The 25,928-nt window shown below is 41.3% G+C and overlaps 1 protein-coding gene across 27 annotated transcripts in view; it reads left to right on the plus strand.

Annotated features, from left to right (window-relative positions):
- Nucleotides 1-25,928, plus strand: part of LOC118229204 (receptor-type tyrosine-protein phosphatase S-like) — a 193,063-nt gene that overhangs the window by 106,789 nt on the left and 60,346 nt on the right. For 21 of the 27 annotated variants that reach the window (XM_035420955.1, XM_035420954.1, XM_035420968.1 and 18 more), the window contains 3 exons: nt 7,982-8,170; nt 23,653-23,763; nt 25,702-25,713. In XM_035420955.1, coding sequence (XP_035276846.1) covers nt 7,982-8,170; nt 23,653-23,763; nt 25,702-25,713 — 312 coding nt within the window. The remainder of the gene's footprint in view (nt 1-7,981; nt 8,171-23,652; nt 23,764-25,701; nt 25,714-25,928) is intronic. The other 6 variants (XM_035420959.1, XM_035420966.1, XM_035420979.1 and 3 more) reach the window with 1 other exon arrangement.

The raw sequence follows: 25,928 nt of genomic DNA on the forward strand, positions 1-25,928 counted from the left end.
CTCAGTGGGGGAGCAGTTCTGTCTCCTCCCCTCAATCATCAGAACCTCAAATACCCACACCCTTTTCTCCTTTTCCCCAGCAGTGCACTTTTTTATGATTTAAGAGTGATCTTTATGTCACGACCATTGCTCAATTTTTAACATCTTATCTAAGCCGGTTTATTATTCATGTACAATTATTCATCGGATTTCATTTATACAGATAAAACATGTACTCTAATCAACATTCCACCCTTCTGCTGTCGTGTTTGTGGAGGCATTGCGGGGAGGGGGGGGAGGAACCACTGCCTGTCTTCCTAGCCCAAATCCGTCTGATAAAGCGAGCTCCCGTTTCCAAGCGCCGTCTCCGTCTGACTTCGCGCGGCAGCAGATGTTAATATTTAAAGAGCACTCGGCTGCTCAGCCTTAAAGCGGGCGTCGCACGCTAACCGCGGCGGCGGCGCAGCCTGGCGCTCGGCTGGCACGGACGCGAAGCCAACATCTGCTCCTCAGACTCCCTGTTTACTCGTCCCTGCTTTTTCAGGACCGAAATCATATTGGGAGCCGCTTTCAAAGTGCCGGCTGATGTCTGCTCGCTGATAAGCAGCGAGCTTCCGTTCCCAGGTTGTTTACCGTATCCCGAACAGCACCATTAGTTTTGGGATGTTTGACTGGGGGGGGGGGGGGGGCAGACCAGAGATTACATATTTGAGGGGGGTCATGCGTATGGGGATGGTTGCATTGGTGACATTCCAAAAAATGAGCGTTGCTTGCTAAACTTATTTTGCTTGTTTTTTCTGCGTATCACCAGAACTGAGGATGAGAGTTTGGGGTCAGTGCACTCTGGGGCTCTTGCTGTTATTGCAGCGATGGTCCCCACACTTCAGATTGTATTGGTTTAATTGCAGCGATATGCTCCATGGTTCAGACCGCATTGTTGTTATTGCTGCGATGTTCCCCACACTTCAGATTGAATTCATCCTTGCGATAATGTGCTCTGTAACGTGATTCAGATTACGCTGGCCGCGGCCTTTCTGTGTGGTGTTCTCCCCGTGTCTGTGTGGGTTTCCTCTGGGTACTTCCATTTCCTTCCACAGTCCCACAGACATTCAGGGTAGGTTCATTGGAGAGTCTAAATTCCCCATAGGTGTGAGTGTGTGAGGTAATGGTGTGTGTGCCCTGTGATGGACTTTCAACCAGTCCAAGGTGTATTACTACCTCTCGCCCAATGGGTGCTGGGACAGGCTCGCACACCCTCCTCAACCCTGACCAGAAATAAGTGGGTTAGATGATGGATGGATGGATATTTTGTGCAAGGTTCAGATGGGATGTGACTGTGGTTCTGATTGTGTCAAGACCATATTATTTACTTCTATGACTGAGTGGAGATACACATTACCTGGTCTTTGCATACTTGAGGGTGGAATGTAGAAGTCAGCAAGAAGTACTCCACATCATCTCCTGATTTTCCTACCTGTGATTTGACTATGCCAGCTGTGCCACCTGAACAGAACCATAACTGTGCAACGATAGTTATTGCTATTCTACAGCCAAACAGTACAGACTGCAACTCTGGCAGTGAATCAGTGCGCTAAAGTGTGATAGCCGTGTTCTGACTCTGCTGCCTACCCATAATTCCACATGGCTATCCATCTCTGTTTTTTTCTCCTTGCCTGAGTGTCTTCCCTTGGCGCAGTAAGCCCCAGTGACTGCACTAGTTACTTGTGACCCCTGACTCCGTGTGATGCATTAGGTGGGTGATGCGATCTGATATGACGAATGTGAGAGGCAGTCACACAGTACATTACATTGAATGTGTTCCATTAAACCCTTTCAATGAATTGCTCATTGAAACTAACAAAGGCTCGCCCTTGCATTTGTGCCAGCTGACGCAACAATTATTACTCAGCGCTGGTTATTCCGTCAAAAAGGATGATCTTTGGCAGGGAGCTACACATCCATCCACGCCGTTACTGCTGATAGGGTTGCGACTCATTGACTCATTGGATCACACCCTTCCCTTCTCGTTCGTCCTCCGCTTTTTCGTGTCTCCTGCTGCTTTCCCCTAATCATCAGAAAATTCCTCATCTTCGGCCTGATGTTATGTGTTTACATACCTTTCATGTCATGGCTGCCTCCCTGCCACCCTCCACGGCCCCACCCCCCTTCCCACCCCCATGGTTTTTCTCACCCCCTTCCCATTGGATTCCGCCTTCGCAATTAACGGCAGTGAGCAATTACTGCTTTCATAAAACTGTGTGTATTTCCTCCTTTCTGTGCGCAACATTCGTTAATTTGAAGCAGCGCTCATGGAGGTGCAGCCTGAGTAGCGATTAGCTGTGTAATTATACAGCACACAGGGCTGGGCCATTGTTCCCCTCAATTGTCAACTGCCACAGCTAATACCAGAGGTTGCTGTTTGTTTTCTTCCAATCTCTGCATTTGTAATCTAGAGCGGAATAGAGCTTGTACACAGCTTCCCTTTAGTTATGTGGACGGGGGTTTGAAGACTCATAGTAGTTAAGTTCAAGCTTCTACCTAATTTGCTGAAGTAAAAAGCAGCAATTTAGAAGGAACCCTCTGTTCTGAAATGAGACTAGGTGGTTCACTTTCCAGGTGAATTGCATCAAACTACCTATCCTTGTACACATTCTTTGATCACTCGCAATTTAAGTGGCCCCCTCTTTCATTGCGATTCAAAAATAAATAAAAAAATTGGCTCACTCTCAAAGATGAACTCCCTGACTGCGCTGTGCTGCGTTTCTCCTGTGGGGTGATGTAAGGCTCCCAAACACCCACCCTACGGGGCAATTTATCGCTGTGGCCCCTCGCGTTCAGGCTGTTTTGTCTCTGATGCTGTCGATATGCCAACAGACTCGCAACAGGCGAGAATCAATGAAGAGATAGCTCCTATGATCATTGGCAATGGCTCCTCCGGCACTGGGGTCGGGCTGCTGAACAGATGCATCCCGAGCGCAAACTCCAGTATTTTTTGAAAAACGTGTCTCCGCGCACCTTCTTAGTGTCTTCTGAACCACTGCTGGTCTGAGCCTTAATTTGCACTCCGGAGGCGAGGCAAAACTCCAGGATTCAGGGGGGCAGCGGCACATAGTTCATCCGTAAGGTGCGGAGAAAATCGATAAAAGTAGACCATTAGGCAACACGCGCTGTCTTCCACACCTCGGTCCTACGTTGGAACAAATCACCGTTGAGCTTACTTAAGCCCAGAATTCTAACAATGTGATGCCGAGCGCACAGCGGTATTCTGAGGCTCCTGCATTCTGTTAAACGGCACAATGGCTTCCAGTCAGCGCTCCGCTTTAGCATTCTGGCCCATTCGCTTCTTGTCAGAAGTGACTGAAATTGAACATGAATGATGTCCACTGACTCCACTGAATCATGCTAAAGACTCAGACTGCTTGCCTTTTTTTACTTGTCCACCGTCAGGTCTTGGAGTCGCCCACATCCCTCTAAATCTCATCAATACTTCTCCATGGTGATAATGTCATGTTCACATTGAAAGATGGGCACTAAATTTAGTATTTTGAAAACCACCTTCCTGCACTATCCCTGCCTTTGACCGTGGCTTTTCCACCTGTTACCGTCTGGCTCAGTGAGGGCCAAGGGAATTAGGAAATAAAAAAGGACAGATATTATGCACAGAGAAGGCACAAAAAAATACTAAATCCTTGAAAAGTTACCATCACTGACACTAAACTTGTGTGTCATTTGTGTGTGTGTGGTTATGGAAATGCAGTTAGTGATGTCCATGGTTACATTTCTTCAAAGGTTTGAATTCACTTAAATATAAATGAACATATATTAAAATAATAATTTATTGTTTAAATTTTTTTTCTAAATATTGATAATGCTATGAATGCTATTGACATTCATAATGCTTAGTTTGTATTTAAATAAAACAGCTAGCCTATACATTCTTAGCAAGTGCTTTTTCATTCTGTCGAGCAAAGAAAACAGACTTTGTGCAGAATACAAAATATTTTAGCTAAATATTCCCATGGAATAATACATTCCTTGCAGGTTCTTTTTGGCCTGGGCTATAAAACAAATAAACTGTTGCAAATGCATGTATTGCCTAGTCTGGTCACATCTTCCTTAGAGGTGGTCTGTAAACTCCTGGTGAGAAACGGAGGAGTGTAAGCTTGCTGTAAGCTTGCGCCGTCCATTACAGTTGACCCTGTGCAGGGCCGGAGTGTTTTTCTCCATTATGTTGTGCAGGCCATGCCGACGCCACGTCGTTTGAGGTGACAGGCCACGTTCCCAGAGGGCCCCATCTACCCTCCGCAGCCAGCACCCTGTCCCCCCCTCTGCCTGGCCTTTCCATTATGTGAAATAACCTGCTTTCGGTCTATGAGCCGAGTGAATGGCCCTGCGTTCTCTCGCTATCTCTCGGTTTCTTCTGTCCCGAAGTCCTCCCACTGTGTAATTTAAATTCCAAGCACTTTACTGGCCCACCGCTAGCCGTGACGAGGTGTAATCAGTTAACTTGATTATGCCACAGATAAAATTTGATTATTTCTGTAAGTGAAAATAATACCATGGCTGATAAGAAGCGAGAGGTGTGTATGACAAACACGCCATCGGCAGCACCAAGCCTGGAAGGGTAAAGGTCAGTTTCCATCAAGCATACTAATGCAAAAAGACATTATAAATGAAGCAACGGGGCTTGTTCATATCGACGAGCTAGCGCACGGCATCTGTTTTTATCTGATTGGTCAATAAGCGTGGGGACCATGACAGCTGTAGCACTGCCCCCCATATTTTTTGCTATGCACATGTAGGAGCCCGTGTATAAATACGCTTTTAATTTTAAATTGCAGATTGTAGATTCTTAAAGTAGGCCTAGGAGTGAGGCAGAGAGTCTGCATGGTGCTAATAACCCTCTGCGTCTAATCAGAGGTGGGTTGGTAAATAAACAAAATTAATTAATGGAGAAATCAAATAATAAAGTTTTATGTGCTTGTTAGTTTGTAATATATTTAATATGGAGACAGTTTAATTAATTAAAATGACAATATAATTCTGTAGCATTGTTACCAAGATTTCAATATGTATATTACGTTTTGGAAGTTAAGCATTTATTTATAGCCTGTCTACAAGTATAGGCTCTGATTGGCATTTTCTCCCTAATCAAGCTGTACATCTCTGGTGTAGTTTCAGAATTAGGATATGATATATTTCCATTAGCAATATAACGCAATTACAATAACAATAAGTCTGTATACTGAAACGTTTGAATCTTTAACTTCATTTTAATTGAAAAATCTTGAGTGCAGATGTTTTAAAACTGTGGTTAATGGTTAGTCAAACATTAATAAAGGTTAGCAAATGTTGTAATGTTTGCATTTTCCAAAGATTACAATTTGCACAAATTCAATAGAAGAATATGTAACATTCTTGTATATATTTTTTTCAAATGACCAATCCTGATTTTCATCTCCATAATTTTGGCGTTTTAAAGGAGGCATAATTCAGTTATTACTGCTTTAGTAAGTGGAAATCTACCCCATTCTTCTGCCTGACTATCTAAAATATGACTATATGAAGATGTGATATGAGCTTCAGGTTTGAATGGAGGCAGTTCTTCCATAGCAACACATTAGCCTGTTTTAGAATGCATAAATAACCTCATATTCATTCCCCTTTCAAGGTAACCACGGTACAGTCACATCCATTCCCCACTGAGGTAACCACTGTACAAACACTTACGTTCCCCAGCGAATGCGACCGTGACGCAATGGCATCCATTCCTCCCTGCAGATAACCGCGTCTCAATCGCGTTCATTTCCCCGGAGGCAATCGCATGGAGTCAGCGTCCGTGATTTATTTCAGCAAGCAGACCGATCACGGGGAAGGATTTACGCCCGTCGCTCGCGGACTGACATTTAGCGGGGCCACAATTACGGATAATTAATGGATGGTCTCAGCGAGAGGTCAGCTGTCAGCACCGCCCAAATGCCAGGCTTCCACGGTCGCCTCTCAGCGGTGCGTAACAACACGTATTTGCGCATTTAAGGAGAATTGTCGGGAATTTAAACGCGAGACCCGAAAAAAGCCAATGACAAAAAAACGGCTAAGACCTGAAATGAATGCTAGGAACAGGATGCTTTCAGCACTAGCGAGTGACTAATTGGGCCATTGTGGGGAAGATATTATCAAGATGATTAACGTCACAAAGAATCGTGGCAGTGATGTTCCCGCAAGGTCAAGTGGAAACTAGATGTGCAATATGGCTGAAGAGAAGTTCTCAGCTTGGCAGCACAAACCATTATTGGGGTTCATTTAGCTATTGTATGTGTTTGGATGATGTCATCCTCATTTAAGTAGCAGGTAATGAGTCCCACAATTATGCTGTTCCAACTGACGAACCAGCCATGCGAACACTTGTTCCAAACTGCCAAAGTGGTGTACAGTAGTTTGGTGTTTCTGAGTCAGCTGTTGTGGTTTTTAAAATGTGTGGGATGGTGCACAAGGTCACTGAAACCTTGAACTAATTATTATGGACAAGGAAAAAATGTATATTTGTATGAAGCCTTCATGTTTTAGCCTTGATGGGGTTGGATGCTTTTACTTTTTCTAGACAAACCACACAGTTTGATGGGGATCAGCAATTGCTAGAATTGGAGAGCAGACACAAGAGGTAGCAACAGCCATTGTAGCACAAGAAACAACAGGTCATATTCACTTTCAAGTTAATGGATTTTTGTCTGACGTATCTTTTTGAGGGCAATTTTGTATATTCTGTACAAACTGTCAGGAGTTAGGCAGCTAATGGAATCAAAGAAAATAACTACACAAGCAGTGTTAAAAGCAGTGTGTTTAACTGAGTTGTTTTTTAGTTAAGGACAAAATGCATTTCAGTCTGGACCCAGGGCTTTGCTACAGTCGATTAAGTTGTGCCACTGATTTAATTAACATCGTGCTTTAAAAAAAAAAAAAAAGAATCCTTTAAGCATAGAATAAAATTTCAGTAGCTGTCAGAGGAGTCCCATCGGTGGAGAGCCGGTTGGGTCGAGACAGGCCTCTTCTCTGGATCAGGGAACATTCGCGCTTGGAGATTTATCAACAGGGGGGATGAGAAGGTTCACGGGATCGCTGATAGCCGAATGCTGCTGCAGAGAAATTATCTAACTTTTCATTTTGCTCTTTCCCAATACCCTGGTGGGACCCTGCAGCTCGCTGTAATTACATAATTGCTGGGATTTCGCCCACTGCACCGTTCAGTGTTGCTTTCTCCCCCAGCCATTTTCCTTAACTCAAACTATATGATACGCTTCAGTGTGAGTCAAATCTGATCATTCATCGCACATTCAGGTTTAATTGTGACTGTTAAAATATGTTGTAATCAAGGATGCCCCTTCCTGCCATCAAAGGCTCTGAGCTGTCCTTGATTGTGATAAGTATAGTGTATCAAAGTAATTGAAGATGAAAATGGGCAAAATACCTCTTTGAGTACCAAAGGTTGTTTTGAAATGCAAATGAGGAAATCGAGTCACTGTTACTGTATCATCGACAGGGCACACTTGCAAAAGAGATGGTAATAATATCGGTGGAACCTTCCTAAAGATAAAGGCTAAATTAAAAAACAAATAAAACAGTAAAACTATTAAACAGTTTGGAATATGTTTCATGTTTTATTTGTTGGATTATGAAAAAGAAATGTAACCACTACATTGGTATGGCTGTACTGGTCATCATGTCACACCCCCTTGCAACAAAAGGGATAATACCCCAAAGGCTCTCACTAACTAGCTTACTTTATCATCAGATTTCAAAGTGTGTGTGTGTGCATGTGTGTTTTTTCATATGCGTGTGTGTATTTAAACTTAAACTGCAATCTTCATCCATCATGCTGTCAAGTTAACCTTTATAATTAAATGTGCTGGAAATTTCAGATATCTCTGGTGATACTGCTGTTTGCATGTTACGTATGGTCTCTGTGAAGGGCAGATTAATTGTTTTTAAATTATTTCTTTTACAGAGGACCTGCTACCAATGGGCTTCCCGAACATTGATATGAGCCCTCAGCTAAAGGTGGTGGAGCGCACACGCACGGCTACCATGCTCTGCGTCGCCAGCGGCAACCCTGACCCCGAAATAACCTGGTTCAAGGACTTCCTGCCCATTGATCCCAGTGCAAGTAATGGGCGAATAAAACAGCTGCGATCAGGTAAGTGTGTGAAAACACTCAGCTGTTCTCCTCGAATGTATGCTTAATGGATATAAAGTAAACAAAGTTCACAGGGGCTATCGATTGCTGTTTGATGTAAAAAGTTGTGTAAGTCGCTCTGGATAAGAGCGTCTGCTGATTGCCTCTAATGTAAGAATGCTCTGAACCACAGAAATTTTGTATTATTTACAGTTTGGGTACTCAAAGAGGTACATTTTTTTTGTAAATACAAGTTGCAAATGACTGGAAGAGAATGGATCACCCAGTAATGCATTGTTTATGTTTATGCTTATGTGTGAATACCCCCCCAAAAAAAGGTGTTTGGCATATTTAACATGCTGCTTCATGCTCATTCATCGGAACGACCAGCTTAATTACTGTGTAAACCTTGCATATATACTTATATAAATGACTTACTCTGAGCTAAAGCCAATGCGATGCATCTGGAAAAAAAAATAGTAGAGAAATTCATATTCATACCAATAATTATGTGAGATAAAAGATAATATATCCATCTACTTTCTATGCTTTTGCTTGACATAAAAAAAAAAAAGATAAACTACAATGTAAGTGCGGTTTATTTGTCAAAGAAAATGAAACAATGTCGAAAATCTAGACTTAACAGAACACATAAATAACCTCCCTTCTACCGAGAATAAACTGTTGCCTCTTATCGAAGTAGCATTAGGCTTGGATTTCGTCCTTGAAGTAATATTACACTTGGGCCTTGTGTTTTTTTTGGGCTTTGTTTGAAGGCACCGCACTCCCTTCAGAGGGTGGGGGGTGGGGGGAGGCAGTGGCCATCTGGAAATGTTGTCATGTCTTTATACCGGAGGACAGCAGGCGACCTTGGGGGACTCAGGTTGAGTTTAAGGATGGCTGAGTTTATCCACAGATGCGGATGCCTGCAATCGCTGGCACTCGATCTGCCGCAGAGCCCGGCCCCCAGCGGGCCCCCGCGGGGCTGCGGAAGGGGTCACGCTGAGACGCGGTCCCCCTCGGGTCCCGCGCGGCAATCAAAACCGCTCAGGCCTGCAGCTCTCTGTACGGCATCTGTATTCTCCACCGAGACCTGAGAGAGGGGTGTTTTGCCCACTCGTGTCTCACTAGCTCCAGAGCTGGGCTAGCTCACTGCTGTCACTGGACTTAATGAACAGTGTCCCTCACTCACATGCCATCGAACGTTTTAAAGGACACTTCTGGCTGAAAAGGAATCAGTGGGTTCTCTTACAAGCAGGATGTAGAATGCAGTTATGTTCGTTCCTTCTATAAAAATCTATTTGTAAATTAAATCCAGGGAACATGACGCAGGTCATGTGTCAAAGGTCACAGACCTACATCTGTGTAGGCTCTGTCCTTTATCAGGCTGTATAATGATATGGTTCATTAAAACTGTTTACCTGGATTTTATTGTCTCTTGCTATAGTACCAACCAAGTCGTATTAACTTTGACTTGCATTTACTTTGCTGTGCTCTCAGCAACATTGGGAGCACCAATTGTCAAGCCAGAGAATTCTCAATTTCTGTCAACTGTGTTGTTCACTAGGCTTTATTGGGAGTGCCAATAGTTGAACTTTGGAAGGCCAATCTTCCCTTTATGGACTTCCTGGTTTAGGCACCATTTAGGACCAGAGCAGATGAACAGAGTAGAGTGGCAGTATTTTGCGGTGCAGGGCGGATGACCGTTGTGTCAAAGTATTGGCCTTCCCTCTTGCTCGATACCGCTCTGGCACTTCAACCCCTCGAGCAGATGCTCTCTCAGCATGCGATTGCGTGTCACCGTGGTGCTGAACAGACATAGCTGGCCTGCTATAAGATTGCACTTGCAAAGAAAATGACTAAAAATGCAAGTGTAGAATAAAATATGATGATGGAGAAAGGAGGTGAACATGCGTCTGGAGATGTTGTTGCCACTAAATTAGCTGGTGGTTTTAAAAATTTTAACAGGGGAGCAGATCTGAGCTATGTTTTTTTTTCATGAGGGTGCTACTGTAATGGAGTGCACCAATGACACATTTAACATAGAGCAGGATTTTTGCAAAAAAACACTAAATTCAGTGATGCTCACATGCTCTGTTCATATTTGCCTCTTGTGGTTCACGACTTGGTTTGGGCATTGTGTGTTTCAGGACTTCTTGGTTTTGATGACTTGCATTTATGGACATGGTTTGGGTAGAAGATTTTAAAAAAATGTTCCTTTAAAAGTGTTATTATTATTTCATACTGGTGACTGATCTCTCAGTTCACTCAATGTTATGGTGATAGTGAAGACCAACAAGTTTATATTTGTTGTATATGTATGTTTGTTTTATCTTCACTAGTTTATTATTCCAAATAAAACTAAATATGTTATGTCTATAAAGTTTAAAATGGGTGTTTTTGGTGTTTGTAAGCACATGTATACACAGCAAAATGTGCAGTGTTAATTCAGCTCTAACAGAGTACATATGAGTGCAATGGGGACCATATGTACTCTTTGAAAGTTGATTTAATGCAGAACATTTTACTGTGTAGATAGGTGCACAGAGATAGCACTATAAAATTTCCTAATTTCATACAGTGACTGCAGGTATTAACCATATCACGGTTTAAAAATTTTATCAATTTTGTGTAGTTTTTGCTTAAAGTTTGTAGCCACTAGTACTTTCATGTTACTTTGTTATTCCAAGGTTATCCATCAGTCCGTTTATTGGAAAGCAATGTAATAAATCATCTCTTATATTGTTATTGGTTCAAATTTTAAAATAATTAATAATTTCGTAATATTTTGATTGCTGTAATAAACAGTTACAAAGATAAGTGGAGGCATTTGTATCCAAAATTGAGTCTAACTTCAAAGGCCTTTTCAAAACCCACAATAAATCATCAATCATTCTTGGATTCTCAAATTTGTCATGATATTCAGTCATTTTTTTGAGCTGTTGAATGTATCACCAGCAAATATTCCCTGGAGAAACCAGTCTGATCTTATTGAATGCTATCTGATAAAATATTTTTGCATGTTTTGCTATATATTTTGAAAGATTTTTTACATTGCACCACTGCAGTGTACATGATATCCAATTGTTAAAGTGCACTGGGTCCTTATATCGTCCTTGAGCATTCTGTTTCTGCAAACGTGAGATTAGGCCTTCTCATTGTGTATCTGCTAGGAAGCTGTTAGTTAAAACAGGCGAGCAGTGGATGCTTAAAATGTTTGTAGAAGGTTTTATAGGCTTCAATTGGAATTCCATGGAACCCAGGGGTTTCGCCAGGCTAAAATGACTTAATTGCTGGGATTTCGTTTTCCTCTGAAATTAGACCCTCATAAAAATTCCTCTGTGATTCAGAGTTTGGGGGATAATTATTTGGAAAAGGTGAGTCACATATATTAAGAGGTGATGGAAGAGCAGATGGAATAGCTTGATGATCATGATGTGATGATTTTTTTTTTTTTCAATTTTGGAGTAAGCTGGAGTTTTGTTTCTCGAGCTGTCCATGTACTGATTTAAAGCATACATTAATTTGATAGTCTTTTTCTTTGAACGTAAATTTTTATTTGAATTATTTAATTGAATTGAAACTTAAATTGAATGCACTCTGAAAGCTTCTTTAAGAACATCCCATTCAACAGGAGGGTTCACTGATCCAGCGTTATGCAAAAGTAATGATCTCTTTTGTTTTTGCTATAAATATATTATCATCTTAGAATATTTTTGGTTAAACTTCCAGTATCTGGCACCCCTTGGGATTTCATTGAGCACTAAATGTAGCATGATACATTGATGATCGCATCTAATGACTATTTTTGTTACTTTTGGGGTAATAGAGATTGAAGCCAATGCTATTTATTTATTTATTTATTTATTCATTCAAATTTCCGTGTACCCAAAATACCTCTGGTTCCAAAAGGGTCACAGCCTTACTCTGTACTCTTTCAATGTGTTATTATTCTCTCATATCTGGCACATCTAACTTATCTCCAAGCAAAATATGTAGGATTCAATACAGATATCTCACCCATGCTATAAACCATTGAAGGTCAAAGTCATTCTGCCTGGTCAGGAGCTCCATTTAATCATCAATTAAAAAGCTATTCAAACACATCCATCGGGGGCGATATAGAATATATAAATATAAGTACATTTGTTACTGTTTTAAAACAAATTTACTGGAGTGAACATTAAGTTGTGCAGATCAATAATGTCAATAATGCTTTACAATATTTGGAACAAATTTGTAATGGAAGCTAGTATTTACTGTGGGAACCCGATATATCTTTATGATGTTTATTAATGGAATTATATTCTGCATTAAATGCATTTTAATAGTTTAAGGAATAAATGTTTGCAGGTCACATAGTAAAAGCCACTACCTGTGTATTTTCATTTTGTCTTAGAGCTGCAGTTGGGGTTCCTGCAGTATTACAGTACATGAAGATAATATAAAGAATTGTGCTGAAATATTCAAAACAAATTAGAGACGGTATACAGTAAACTGACCTCAGCCCTAAAACGTATTATTTTTCCCTTTTCTTTATTTTTCTTATAATGTTCAGAAGCCTTTGGTGAGTGAGTCCACAGTCCTTACGCTGCTTTGTAATGCATGCCCTCACTTCCCTTGATGCCTACCTTATTTCCTTTTCTCTCTCTCCTTCCCACTTACATCCGAATCACACTCATCCAACTTGCTCCATGAGAATAAAAGACTACTTCTGATGATGAGGATGAAATATGAAATAAATGACCGTCCATATCTCCCCCAGCTCCTTCTGTGCTATTAGAGTTCCACGGAGCCATCTCGCTGCGCTGCTTTCAGGGTAAAATGGCTCACAGACTTGGGGACAGAAGTGCAGCTACTCCTTTTATTCGCGAAATTGTTTTTAACAGCGGAAGCAACAGAAGTGGCATCGAATTGTCTCATTTGTATGCAGTGCAGTGGCTCATATCCAGGGAGATAAACTTCTGCTGGCAATGCACCGAAGCCATTCTGCTTAAGCGCCTTGTTTATTAATAAAACACCACTCAAGCATTGAACTTTCCGGTAAGAAAACGGGTTCCCCAGCCAGAACTTTAAGGAGACAACGCTTGAGATTTTCAGCGCTATTTTAGAGCAGAGACCCAGAATCACTCGTATTATTCATGTCATGGTTGACCTGTAATGATGTAAATAAAGCGAATGGAAGTTTTTAGAACCATGGGCGCGTTCCTGAGCTATCCATTTCTGGCGGACAGAGAGAGAGAGAACGGTAAACTGCTAAGAAACAGCTAGCCGGAGCAGCAGCATGGCAGCCCATGAAGATGCAGCAGGGCAGAGGAAATCATGCATTGCGTAGCTTTGAAGTTTTAGGCTTACGAGCAAAACTGCTCCTGCCCCCTCAGTTTCCCTCACACAGCTGCAGGGCGAGAGGCAAAAAAAGCATCGGGCGAGAATGTTGTGGCCCCTGGATGGCAAACCCAGCTCTGAAGCACTAGCTCTCAATATAGCGATGCACCCTATAAACTAACAGTGAAGATTCGTAACAAGCTTTTCTTAACAAAAAGGCCAAAAAGAAAGTCTAAGCGTCGTTCCCGGATTCCAGTTTTTGAAATGTCAATGTCCGAAAGGAGCTTGCTATCTGGTGAGGGAGAAACTGTGAGGAGGCAGTAGCATGTTTTGGGTAAACCAGGCAGCTCCTTTCCCTTCCTCCCTCTCTCCCTCCCTTCCTCCATCTCTTCCAGCTCTTCTCTTTTCCTCCATCCCAAGCCACACATTATCTGAAGAAGTAGTGGCTCCAAGACTGTCCTGCCTTGGTCTCTTGCGTACAAAAAAAGGACTTGAAAAGCTTTGTATCAAAGTTCACAAGTTTGCGAACTCAAGTTTTCTGGAACTGAGATCATTGTATTTTTTTTTTTTCCCTCCAGATCTTATGTTTGCTTCTGCTATGGTACACGGCAAAGTCATTTACCGGGTCCTTGTCATTCTGCTATCTTATTGCCATGATTCCACCCCCTGCTGTCAGATGTTGATGCAGAAGCGCAGAGAGCTGTGAGAACTCTCTCAGATCCTGATGTTCAGGAGCCAGCGCCAGAGAGGCAGAGCACTGCTGTTTGAACAATCAAAGCCCAATCTGTCAGCCAGCGCAAGCTACAGTATGCTGATGAGGAAATCGCCTGGAACGAAACACCCCTCACGGCCGTCACTCCCAGTCGCGTAGCCTCCCCCCCCTCCATCTTTAATCTTAACCGTAAAGAACCCTATCCCGTGGTTTACAAGCCAGTTGGTAGAAAAGGCTTAATATCGTTTCCGTCCTCAGGGAGAATGGAATTTTTCAGTATGCCTGCGCAACAGGCTCTTTTCCTTGATTGAGGATGCAGCCTTTAGTAGTGTTTCAGTCAGAGCTGGGCATGTTCCAGTAGATGATATACGGAACACACCCGGGTGTATACACGCTATTTCCGCAGCCTGTCCCTTGAGCCGCAAGCAAAAAAAAAAAAACATTTAAATGGTCTGAGCCAGTAGGGTCCTGCTGAGGTGAAATTCGTGCTGGGCTTGATTGTTTTTTATTGTGGCAATCTCTTGCTCTAGTGGAGGGGGGAGGCCAGAGGAGGGGTGGTGACTGATGGGCACTCTGGCAGAGGCAGAGAAGTTGAGGAGGAGAGGGGAGTCCAGCGGCTCGGTTTCCCCCCACACAGCTGTCCCTCCCTGCGTGTGTGCGTGTGTATGTGTGTGTGTGTGCGTGTGAGTATGTGCGTGTGTGCATGCATGTGTGTGTGTGTGTGCGTGCGTGTGCATGTGTGTGGATGAACGTGCTGACACAGCATGCATAGTTTGAAGCGTTGTTGACTGACTCTAGCGCGTAACAGCGTGCAGTACGTCCTGTCACCGGTGCATTAAGAATGCAGACTCTCCTTTACCTCTGACTGCTGTATGCTGCCTCTGTGTTGTCAGGAGTGAAAGAATCGGAATATAATGTTGTCTCATCTCTGCCAGCGTGGTTGGATCAATCTGGCCCTGCAGGAGGAGCGGAAAGCTGTGAATCCGGAATCCCATCCCTTTGTAGCGCTGCCCTGCGTCCAGCCATTTTGAGAGGGAGCCATTCTCTTAGTGCGCGAAAGGTCACTGGAGATGGCTGCGAATCCTGGTTCGGGTTCCCAGAATTCAGGGTCGGACTGAAGGTCAGACCATGAAAGGCAGCTGAGGTGTGAACAGGAATTGCTTCTGCCTTTGAACGGGAAGTGCTCCTGTTCAAAGGCCGAAAACGAACTCCGTCCGCAATTCGTCTGCAGGTGTAAGGAGTACAAGGAGCTTCCGTATAATAGCCTGTTATGACCTTGTTACTCAATTTCCCAGTGGCCCCCGGGGTTCTTCCTCTCAATCAGGCCTTAAAAACATCAGAGTTTCTGACCTTTATCGCTGCTGTCAGTGTAGATGTAGTGGAAGATTTAATTCATGGCCACGTACCAGTCTGCTCCTCCAAGGAGAATGGGTCTTTCTCATCTGTTTTAGTTCTTTTGATTTGTCCTTGATGTTGTTTGTCCTAAGTGCAGTGAAATCTCTTCAGAATTTAAAACCACACTTTGAACTCTCTGGAACATAACCCTCTCAAAAACAATCTGACTTCAGCTTTGAAAAATAACCCCCCTTTGTTGTATAATGCATCCTACTCTCTCCTTTCAGCACTGAATGGCAGTGATCCATCATAGCTTTGCTTTCACTAATGTTCCTTCTTAACCCTAGCCCTATGTAACCCCGCCACATTAACCATAACCTAATATAATCACATCTGACCAAAACTAGGCCTAAACCACAACAATAACCTTAATTGCAACTAAAAACATCATGTATGCTTTAAACTAACTAATGATATGCCTTACCTTCCCCCTTTTTTGTTTACTCCCTGTTTTGCCAAGTTATACAAAATGCAAGATCCTTCACATTTCTATGGTGCCAAGTGCTCAGCACTAGTATATATTTTTGTTAAGTATTGATGGTTGCTAATAATAGATGCATCTAAGAAACTGTCACCTTTGCATTGGGAAAAAAGCAGTATGAGATGTGAAGCCCAAAGTGATAATTCCACAAAAAACATCTAACTCCAAGTATCACACGATAATTGCTCCACCCATATTCACATGAGTAACTAGCTACTCTAACTTTCGCTTTCAACTAAACACTTCTTTCTTTTATTCTTTTTTTTTGTTTTTATTTTGATTTTTTTATTTTTTTACAGAGGGTATCCCTGTACGAGGTAAGGCAAGAATCAGATGCCTGAATACTAACCAGCAATTAAAATAGTTAAAATAAGCTTTTGGCTTTCCAATTTCCTCAAAGATAAGTGAAACTGGAGGGCTGTTTTAATGTGTGTCATCCTCTTAGTTGGCCCCCTTCATGTTTTCATGCCTATCCCAGTTGTAATAGTGTTTAATGTGTTGTTGAACTTTCTGTTTTAGCAGTATTCTGCAATCTTTCTCGGTTGTAAAAAAAAAGAAATACAGTATGTTCTGTTCTTTCTTCAATATTTGGGTTCCCAAGCTCATTTCTTAAACGGGGGGTGTGTAGGTGTGGGTTAGAGTTGCCTATCGTGTCGACGGGCGAGATTACCAGGCTAATGAAATGTTGGGTAAACTATTCAGTCATCCTTGACATTCTCCACACTGTTGAGGGAGACAGAACTGGGAGCGCCATGCCCACATTATGTATGTTAATGCGCAGTGCAGCGGAATTACATTGCCTGGCAGGAGACGCTGTCAGAATACGGGATAAACCTGCATAATTTACATTTCATTTAAGCCCAGCTGAATTTCAATGGCGTTTCGAGAAAAAAGAGAAGCCTACAGGGCAATGAAGACTTTCAAGATGGCCGTGATGCGACTGCGATCTTGAAGGAAACGGTCATGCTGATTCTTTTTTTTCCCTCTTGGCTTTGAGTGGCCAACGCCCAGTTACCCGCTGCCTTTCTGTCTGCTCACTGGGTCGTTGGCGAAATCAAAAAAAAAAGAAATGGGTCGTATTGACCCGTCCGTAATGGGTTAGAAAGAAGCTCCGCCCACATATCTTCACTCAGCTATATACTGCAGGGATTAAACGATAAGCTTATTGGATGGGATCAATTCTGGATGAAAAAGTGTGCGTTGTAATAGTTTTCGTACATTGTAGGCATCAAATCTTGTGTAAAATGCCTTTGTTCGGCGGGAAAATAGGCAGTTAAGCTTCTCGATGTTTTTCATGGCTGCTACTCCCGGTTATTTCACAGCATTCACTCTGCAGTCTGCCTCCATCACCCAACAATTGGCGTCAAATTGTGCACAGAAAATGCAGCATGACTCATGGATTCGTCATTTGCATATTGGCTTTAGCGGGATCCACGGTGGCATTTGTCATGATCGTAGCGCCGGTGTCTCCGGGGGGAAAGAGCCGGAGTCCCAGTCGCGGTGCTGCGGCCGCGGTCTCCCCCGCAGGCAACGCGTTTACGCGCGTTTGCGTAAACAGTCGTTCTCCCCCCTGAAGAATTGTATTAAATTCCCTGCCAGCTGAGGAAATGTTGCTTTGTGGGTAAATAGCGAGATTACCGGCGAATTCGCCCATAAGCTGGCCGGTGGGCCTGTGGCATGGATGATCGCTGGGTTTTACAAGGGCATTACGAGCCGTCGAGATGGAAAGTGACATCATTGGCGTTGTGATTGTCCTCGTGCTGGAGCTCTCACATTTACCGGCCTTGGGGAGGTGGCTGAGCTCGCTCTTCTGAAAAGAGAGGAGAGGCTCTACATTTCTGCTCCACTTATCAGCACCTTTCAAGGTTTTTGTCCACGGTGCTCTCTCATTCCTTCTCCTCCTCTGCCTGTTCTTCTCTCTCGGTTTAAATAACCAACGTCCTTTGATCCTTAAAGAGGGGAATGAGCTGATTTGATAATTAACAGTTTCTAATGCAGGGGAAGTAGTTCCAAATCCCCTGTGCAATAAAGGTCAAATTTCTCTTTTTAGTTTTTTTTTTTTTTTTTTTTCAGATGATAACAAGAACAAGATAACAAGTTTTGTGATCATGCTATGGCACTTGACAAAATAGCGGAAGTTTTAACCCCTGAACCTTGGCCAGATTCCCTATCCAACTGTATACATCCCTATAAGTAACCCCTTCACCTCTGAGTAACTGTGGTATCTTTAGCATTCCCACCCATCCTTGTTTGTCTACAGTATGTTGTCGCACTGAGACAGAAATACGTCCCCATTTAACCTCCCTTTCAAAACAAAGTTAAAATAATTAAGGATCAAATTTAGAAAACACTCAAATGACAGCATAATTCAGTTACCCAGTTAAATAACATGAGCAAATGGTTATGGAGAAACATGAGAGTTTTGAGGGTCAATGGGGCAGGTTGAGCATAAGTGGAGGCTGATTATAGAGGCTGACGTGTTAGCTTTTGGACTTTGACTGGCAGCAAACATTAGTTTGTTTTTCAGTGTTTTTAGTCTGGTGTACAGCATCAGACAGTCCTCCTCTCTCTGTTACTGCTGCTTTCACTTCCCTTTAACCACGAAGATAAGAAAACCTCAAATCTCATCTTCTGACCCATGTGACAGCATGCATGCATGAGACTAAAGTCAGAACGGAGAAATGGGTACATTTAATTACGATCGTCTCCATTGTCATCATTACCGTCCGTATCCGTTTTCTCTCTGCCTGAAGAATTCATTACTTCAAGCACCGTACAGGCTTCAAGCATCAAACGATGTTTTTTTTTTTCCCCATCTTGATTTAGAGTTCTGCTTTTACTGCTGTAAAATAATGAATAATAATGTCTTGTAGCCTCGTGTGAAGGATGCTAGAACTCTTTTTGCTTTGCTTTGCTTTGCTTTGCTTTGCTTTGCACAGGAGTGAGATGATTCATTGTTTTATTCTGGTCTTCCTGAAGACAGACTGTGATGCCACTGGCTATACAAGGTCTGCGCAGAGCCACAGGGTCCCAGAGTCGTAAAAAAAAGGCAATCTCAGACAATGCTCGGCGAATGGTAATTAAAAGAGCCGGAAGGGTGAGATGTGCGGTGCAGCCCGTAGGGCAGTCGCCTTTCAACCATATGCGGCTCCCCCCCGTGTGGGCGGGTGGTTCAATACCTTCCATGGCACTTTCTGAGCCAAAGCCCTTTCCCTCTCTGTCTCTGCTTTCTACCTGTCTGAAATACATTATAAAAATGAAAAATGCAATGAGGCCAGACTGATGGGAAGTGGAGAATATGTGGCAGCTAAGTACAGGGACGTCAAAGACATTAATAGAGTTTGGATTGCAGGAATTTAAACATGCTCCTTGGTTTGTATCAGTGCACTATGCATTCAGTTGGGTACTGTGATGAAAAGAATGTTTTTTTTTTCTCCATAACTGATTGTGTACACGAAGATGTGAAGCCATGATTATAATAGTAGTACTTGCATGTGCATTTACCTGTTTAGCAGAATTAATTTACTTGAGGAAATGAGGCAAATTAGCTTACTCACGGGTGCAATAGTAGTAACCCGTTTCATACAGTGTCCTTAAAACTTGTTTCTAGCACCACACATTCTCCTTAGCATGTAACCTTGGTAAGCGTTTAACGTGCATTTTAGTCCTTATCTTCAAGGCATCCCTGCAGGCCCTCTAATTACAGTAATTCATGGGAAACGGACAAAGGATTGGGACTAACTTTACCATTAAGGGGACTTGACACCCTTTGTATAATTAAATGATTAATTGAGATGATTAGGTACCACAACAAGTTGATTGCTTAACAAGTAGCTATAAAAAGCCCAGTATCAACCTCTTGGCGGTGTTGGAGAACAAAAGGACAGGTTAAAAAATAAATCGGGAAAAACCCATTAGCTGCTTACTTTCAAAGCAAGCAGCTTTAATAAATTATTCACAGGAGTCAGCAAAGCGTAACTTTTTTTTTTTTTTTACATTGTTTTAGCAACTAGATGTTATCATTTGGCTGGCTTGCTAAAACACATTATTAACTGTCTGTAGCTGAACAACAAAGTAATCAGTCTTAAAACAGAGGAGTCTGTGGGCCAGAATTAAATAGGCATACGAATAAAATGAAAGCTGTGGATGCTGTAGCCGCAGATGAATTGCATGGTCTTGTGACGCGACAAGATCAGGAAGATGATGAGTATTTCAGAACGTGAATTCACAAGCCTGTTTCTTTTGGGATTTATTAAATGCAAATGTCATCAGAGTACATATGTTCTTGAGTCCTGTTGACTGGAAAGAGTATTTACCAAATATCAAAAATGCAATTTTAATCGCAGGCTATCTTTATATCCTATGGCAAACCCTTTATATCTAATAATTGAAATATATAAAGATAATTGAATCTGTTTATCAATTTAGCCATTTCTGACTCTTGACTTATGCCTATATTTGATAGAAATTTAAATTTTAAGTATTATTGTATTAGTAGTGGTATTCTATACTAATAATAATGATCATTTTAAATAGCATTTTTCGAAACAGTTACAAAGTGCTTTACACAAAAATAAAAATAATACCGAGATAAAATGCAAATAAAGCTAAGAGGAAGAAACATCAATACATTTTAAAAGAGGGAATTCAAGCAATATAAAAGAAACATAAAACAAGAATAAAAAATAAACCCGTCAAAGACTAAAGGAATGACGTCCCATAAAAGTACATTTTAGGAAGTGTTTTTTTTAAAGGAGGTTTGCCAGCCTTATAGCCCAGGAAGGCTGTTCAAAAGCACTGGGGCCCTAACAGCAAAAGCCTGGTCACCCTTATACTGTAGGCGGGACTTTGCAACAGCCAATAGGGCCCTACGAGAGGATCTCAGACTGCGCACTGGGTTAGAAGGTCAGAGCTGTAGCTTGCAGCCAGACCACGAAGTGCTTTAAAAGAGCTTTTTAAAGTCAATTCTAAAACGTACCACCGACCATTGAAGAGAGGCTAAATATGGGTATGTGAGCAATTTAACACTTAGGGCTTCATTTTCTATAAGTAAAACACCTCATTTACACCTCAGAGAAGACTATTTGCCAGGGTTCTATGGCATTTAGTATAAGGACACCATGTAATCTCATGACCTCATGGAATAAAACAGACAATAATTCATGCAAGGACGAAGCCATGCTATAGCCACTAAAGGAACGAGTCAAATGTTGTAAAATATTGGTGTCAAGATCAAATTCAAGTATTAATAAAAAAGCAAAATGTGGTTAAAAGTTGAAAATGACAGCTAAGAGGCATAAAAAATAGAACATTAATTGGTTTGGCTCATGTGCTGTGCTCTGTTCCAGCAAGCACTCAGAAGCTCCAATGACTGATGGAAGTGAAAAGAAAACGCTGCTTTAAATAGAATAAAGTAAAAATTTCAGCCTTGGGGCCTAGACATTCTCTCTGAACTAATAGCTGCAAAAATGTAATGAAGTCTTTTGGGACCGCACATTCCAGTACTACTGATGAGAGAAAAGTTTTTTACCGAGAATTGCAATGCAGAGAGACATGAATGCGCTTTGGTCTCTCCACCAAAAAAAAAGAAACACATGGATCTACACATGCTGCATACATGCTGCCACGATTGAGTTATCATTTGATTAGTCATATGCTGTTGTTATCTGCATTCACTGTCAAGGCTTTTAGGCACGGGGATGGGTGCTAGAAATCCTTCACTTTCAGTTACAGAAAGAGCTATTGCGCTGTTGCTATGGAACCTCATGAAGATGGATACATATTCTTCAGTGACCTGAGGAATGCAAATGTGACCCGAACACAGACAGCCAGTGCTGCTCTGTTTATGTGACTGACGTGCCTCGGAGCTGAAAGCTCTTCACAGGCTTTCAAACTCATGACGCTCCTGAGATGCTGCACAGTGTGATCCAAACCCACCTTCTGCAGTCCTAGAACATGCCGTACCAGGGACTCCCGCATGGAACCGCAGCGGTTAAAGCCCACGCAGAATCCGAGCCATTTCTGGGTTCTGTGAGAACGCTTGTCTTCTGGGTGTTTAAAAAAAAAAAAAAAAAAATCATACATGATGGGTTTTGGAATTTGGAATAGCGTGAAAGCTACAACCGCCAAGTGTTGCCATAAACTAATTCCGCAGTATTTCCACTGCAAGGTGTTATAAATTGAGAGAGGGGAAGAGGTGATATATGTAAATAAATGCAATAGGATCAAAGTATGGCTGGCATGGTTTGATGCATGTAGGCATTTTTAATATGTTTTCTTATACTTATCTTGAATTATGGAATACTTGAAATTGAAATTACAATCCTCTTATCGGTTCTCTCAAGACATTTTTGACACAGACATACTGTAATCCTTACCACGGATAAACTGTGTAGATTATTGGGTGTGTGTTTGTGTGTGGTTGTGTGTGTGTGTGTTCAGATGTGTTTCAGCGCTAAACACCTCTGAGGGTGGCCAACCAGTGCCATTCTTCTTCTTGTGTGTTTTGAACTGAATGTAACAGCATACCCCACAGCTTGATTATTTATACTGCTTATTTATTTAACTATTTTTTGTGCATGTTAAATGTCATATTCCTGCTCTCATTTTTAATGTATTTCCCATGGATCGAAGCAAAAAAACTGAGAACTTCACATGTAAACATTGCTTTTAATCATCATCTATAAGTGGTAATTGCATTATCAATGTAACTGGTACAGTTGGAATAGTTAATTGACAAAAGTAAATCATTCTTTTGTTGGCCGAAGATTGAAGTACATACAAGAAACAGACTGGTGGCCTAAACCTGTGCATTGAATTGTCAATGTTCCACCGCTAGGGGTCTGAGTGGAACATGTGCAAAAGTATAACTAATTAGGATAACCTTGGTTGTTAAATAGCATAGAGATAGTTTTCGTAGAACGTTGGATAGTGGCATTGTATAGTGTGATTTTACATATTTGCAAAAATCTAATTGGTTGGCCAATGGAGTAAATAATGTGCCAGTCAGCTGGCTACCTAGCTGAATGATTATCACAATTACTAAGAGCCTTATGTTAGCAATAATATCAGAAGCTATATGCAATATTTGTATATTACAATTATTTTAAATGTCATTATTTTGGTAGTTTGTTTGAACTCATTTTATTAGTATCTAGGTTTGTCTGTCTGCTTAAATTAACTGTTGCGTTAAAATTTGGTTAAATTACCTGTCAAATCTGTTACCTGTTACAAATTTCTACACTACAAATATTTTGCAAGTGATAATGAGCTGCAGTGCTACGCAATGGATTTGTGATTTTTGATACCTCACCATTTGCTTAAACAACCTGTTCAGATTCATATTCACGCCCCTGTACTCATAGATCTGCTGAAGAACAGAATACCGCTTGACTAAATTCCAAACGGTCCATTTGTTAATTCATTAATTAATTTATTTATGTATTTTTTCTGTGGGTTGAAGCATTCAGGGGAGGGAAGAGTTGCAAATGTAATATATGTATATACAACGTGATGCATAAAATCCCTTTCTTCTCTCTCTCTTTCTCGCTCTCTGCTTTGTCTTGTGTGTTTGTTTGTTTTTCCCCCCAGGTGCCTTGCAGATAGAGAATGCAGAAGAGACAGACCAGGGGAAGTACGAGTGCGTCGCTTCAAACGTGGAAGGCGTCCGCTACTCTGCTCCTGCCAACCTATATGTGCGAGGTAGGGAGCAACACGGTCCCAGCACCCCCAGGACTACATCAGCGAGCGGCTGTAAACCGTAAACTGCCATAACATTTTCTTCCTTCCAGACAAGATGGATCCCACGCTGCATGACCTCTTTTAAACAGGAGAAAGATATATTTCAGGAGGGGCATTTTCTCAGTTGTCTGCAATGGTTATTTGCATTACTTGTATGTGCATAAACTGCTTCTACTTACTGTAAAGGTCAGCCAGGTAGACTCGAAAGAGTTGGCGTCTGAAATGGGTGGGAACTTAAGTACAAGCTTGGTGTATTAACCCGTTCATACTGTGGCAAAGCAGGCCTGGCCACACACAAAATGTGTTCATGGGGTAGTATACCGTAGACATTCTAAGAACGTTAAGAACTGTGTTTTAAAAATGGTGTCTTTCGTATTGTGGAAGATATGAGAAGATGGTGGAATGTACTGCACTAGTTGCACTGTATCATCACTAGAAAGTGTCTCTGACAGGTGTCTATCCCCAATGATATGTCAGGACATATTGACTGGGTAGCAAAAGGCATGACAAACTAATCAAAATAGTATGCATGTATTATAAAGTATGGTAATTGGTTCTTTAGAACAAGCATGGAACTTTTCGAAATATGTACTTAATAAATTTACATAACTTTCTGTCTACAAATGAATACTTGTATTGTTGTTTCATACAAGTAATGCTAAAGGCTAACTAATCCAAGTATAGATTTTAATGAATCGATTCAAATAAATTTTAACTTAATTTTATTTGTGCAATGCATATTAAAAAGATTATGCTTTTCATGAATTAATAATGGGATTTATATGGTACAGTGGGACACAGACAGGTGAAGCATTTATAAATCATCTGTACTATTATTGAAGTCCCGGATGAAATGGCAAACTAATATTGTAGAGTTGATAAGTCATTGCAGAGTAGGAATCCGTTTTTGGTCTCAAATGGCAAACTAGGAAATGTTAATGGAGGAATGTTTGTTCTGCGTACAGTTTGACAGCTCATTGATTCCAACTGTGGATGAGAAACAATGCTGGGGGAACATAAAGCCCTGCTCATGATCATGGGTTCTTCTTCTGTGTCTTTTTATATAGAAGACACCCCGCCACTACCCCTCCCATTCATGAGCCCAGTACTGTGTGTTCGGTTCAGTGTTGGCGTTGCATACCAGAGCAGTTAAATAGGGTCACTGAATCCAGACAATAGGAATGTTGATTTGAATACATAAATATTCAGTATATAGGATCTGTTGTGATTCAATTTTTGTATAAATTTAAAAGTGTTTATTAAGATGTATTTTTTTGGGAGTAAGTTTCACTTTAAACTAGTAGCTACAGCACAGGATTTACATTGTGTCTAGACTTTGTTATTCAACAGGATTAGAGGGATGTGGAGCCTGGAATCAAGGCCAGTAGCAGTGGGAAAAAAAACTGTCAAAATGCTTAATTTGGGATTTTTTTCCATTGTATCTACTAATTCTAACCCTGACTGTGCCATTTTATCAGTTGTTTGTTTTTTATTTACTTATTATATTTTCTAGCTATTTGATTACTTTTATTTGATTTTTTTATTCTTTCTTTAAAGCAAGCACGCCGTCTTGGGAGCACTTTACAAGCATCTCGGGAGCACTTTACAAGGCCAAAACACAACGGTTATTAGCTATGATCAGGAAATAGTTGATTATATTAAATTCCAACTTCCTGTATAAGCATGGCTACTGTGGGTTTGGAAGAAAGCAGATTTAGAGGGCAGGCTTCTGTATGAAGGATGCCATTGGTATATACAACAGAAAGAGTGGACAAACGGAAAGAGAAATGTAGCAGCTTAAAGCCTTGAGGTGGCCTTTTTTACTCTCTCTGTGTTTCCCCTATTTCTCTCTTCTCCTCATGTCATTGTGTTCTGCATCAATCCCTTTACATCCCTCAGAGCTTCGAGAAGGTTGGTGTGTTTTTTCTTTTTAACGTTTTTCCCACAATAAAATAATGTTTAAAAGGATTCAGAATATTTATCTGATAATATCAACAACAAAGTGAAAATAACCACAGATGTTATAAATATTTAAAAATAATAAATACATAAATAGTTCCAAGATCATTTTTATTGCCAGAATTTTCATGAGAGGAACCGCTCTGGTCGGATTTTGTTTTTCATTT

This window comes from Anguilla anguilla, chromosome 6 (assembly GCF_013347855.1).
Source record: "Anguilla anguilla isolate fAngAng1 chromosome 6, fAngAng1.pri, whole genome shotgun sequence".
NCBI classification, from domain to species: Eukaryota; Metazoa; Chordata; class Actinopteri; order Anguilliformes; family Anguillidae; genus Anguilla; species Anguilla anguilla.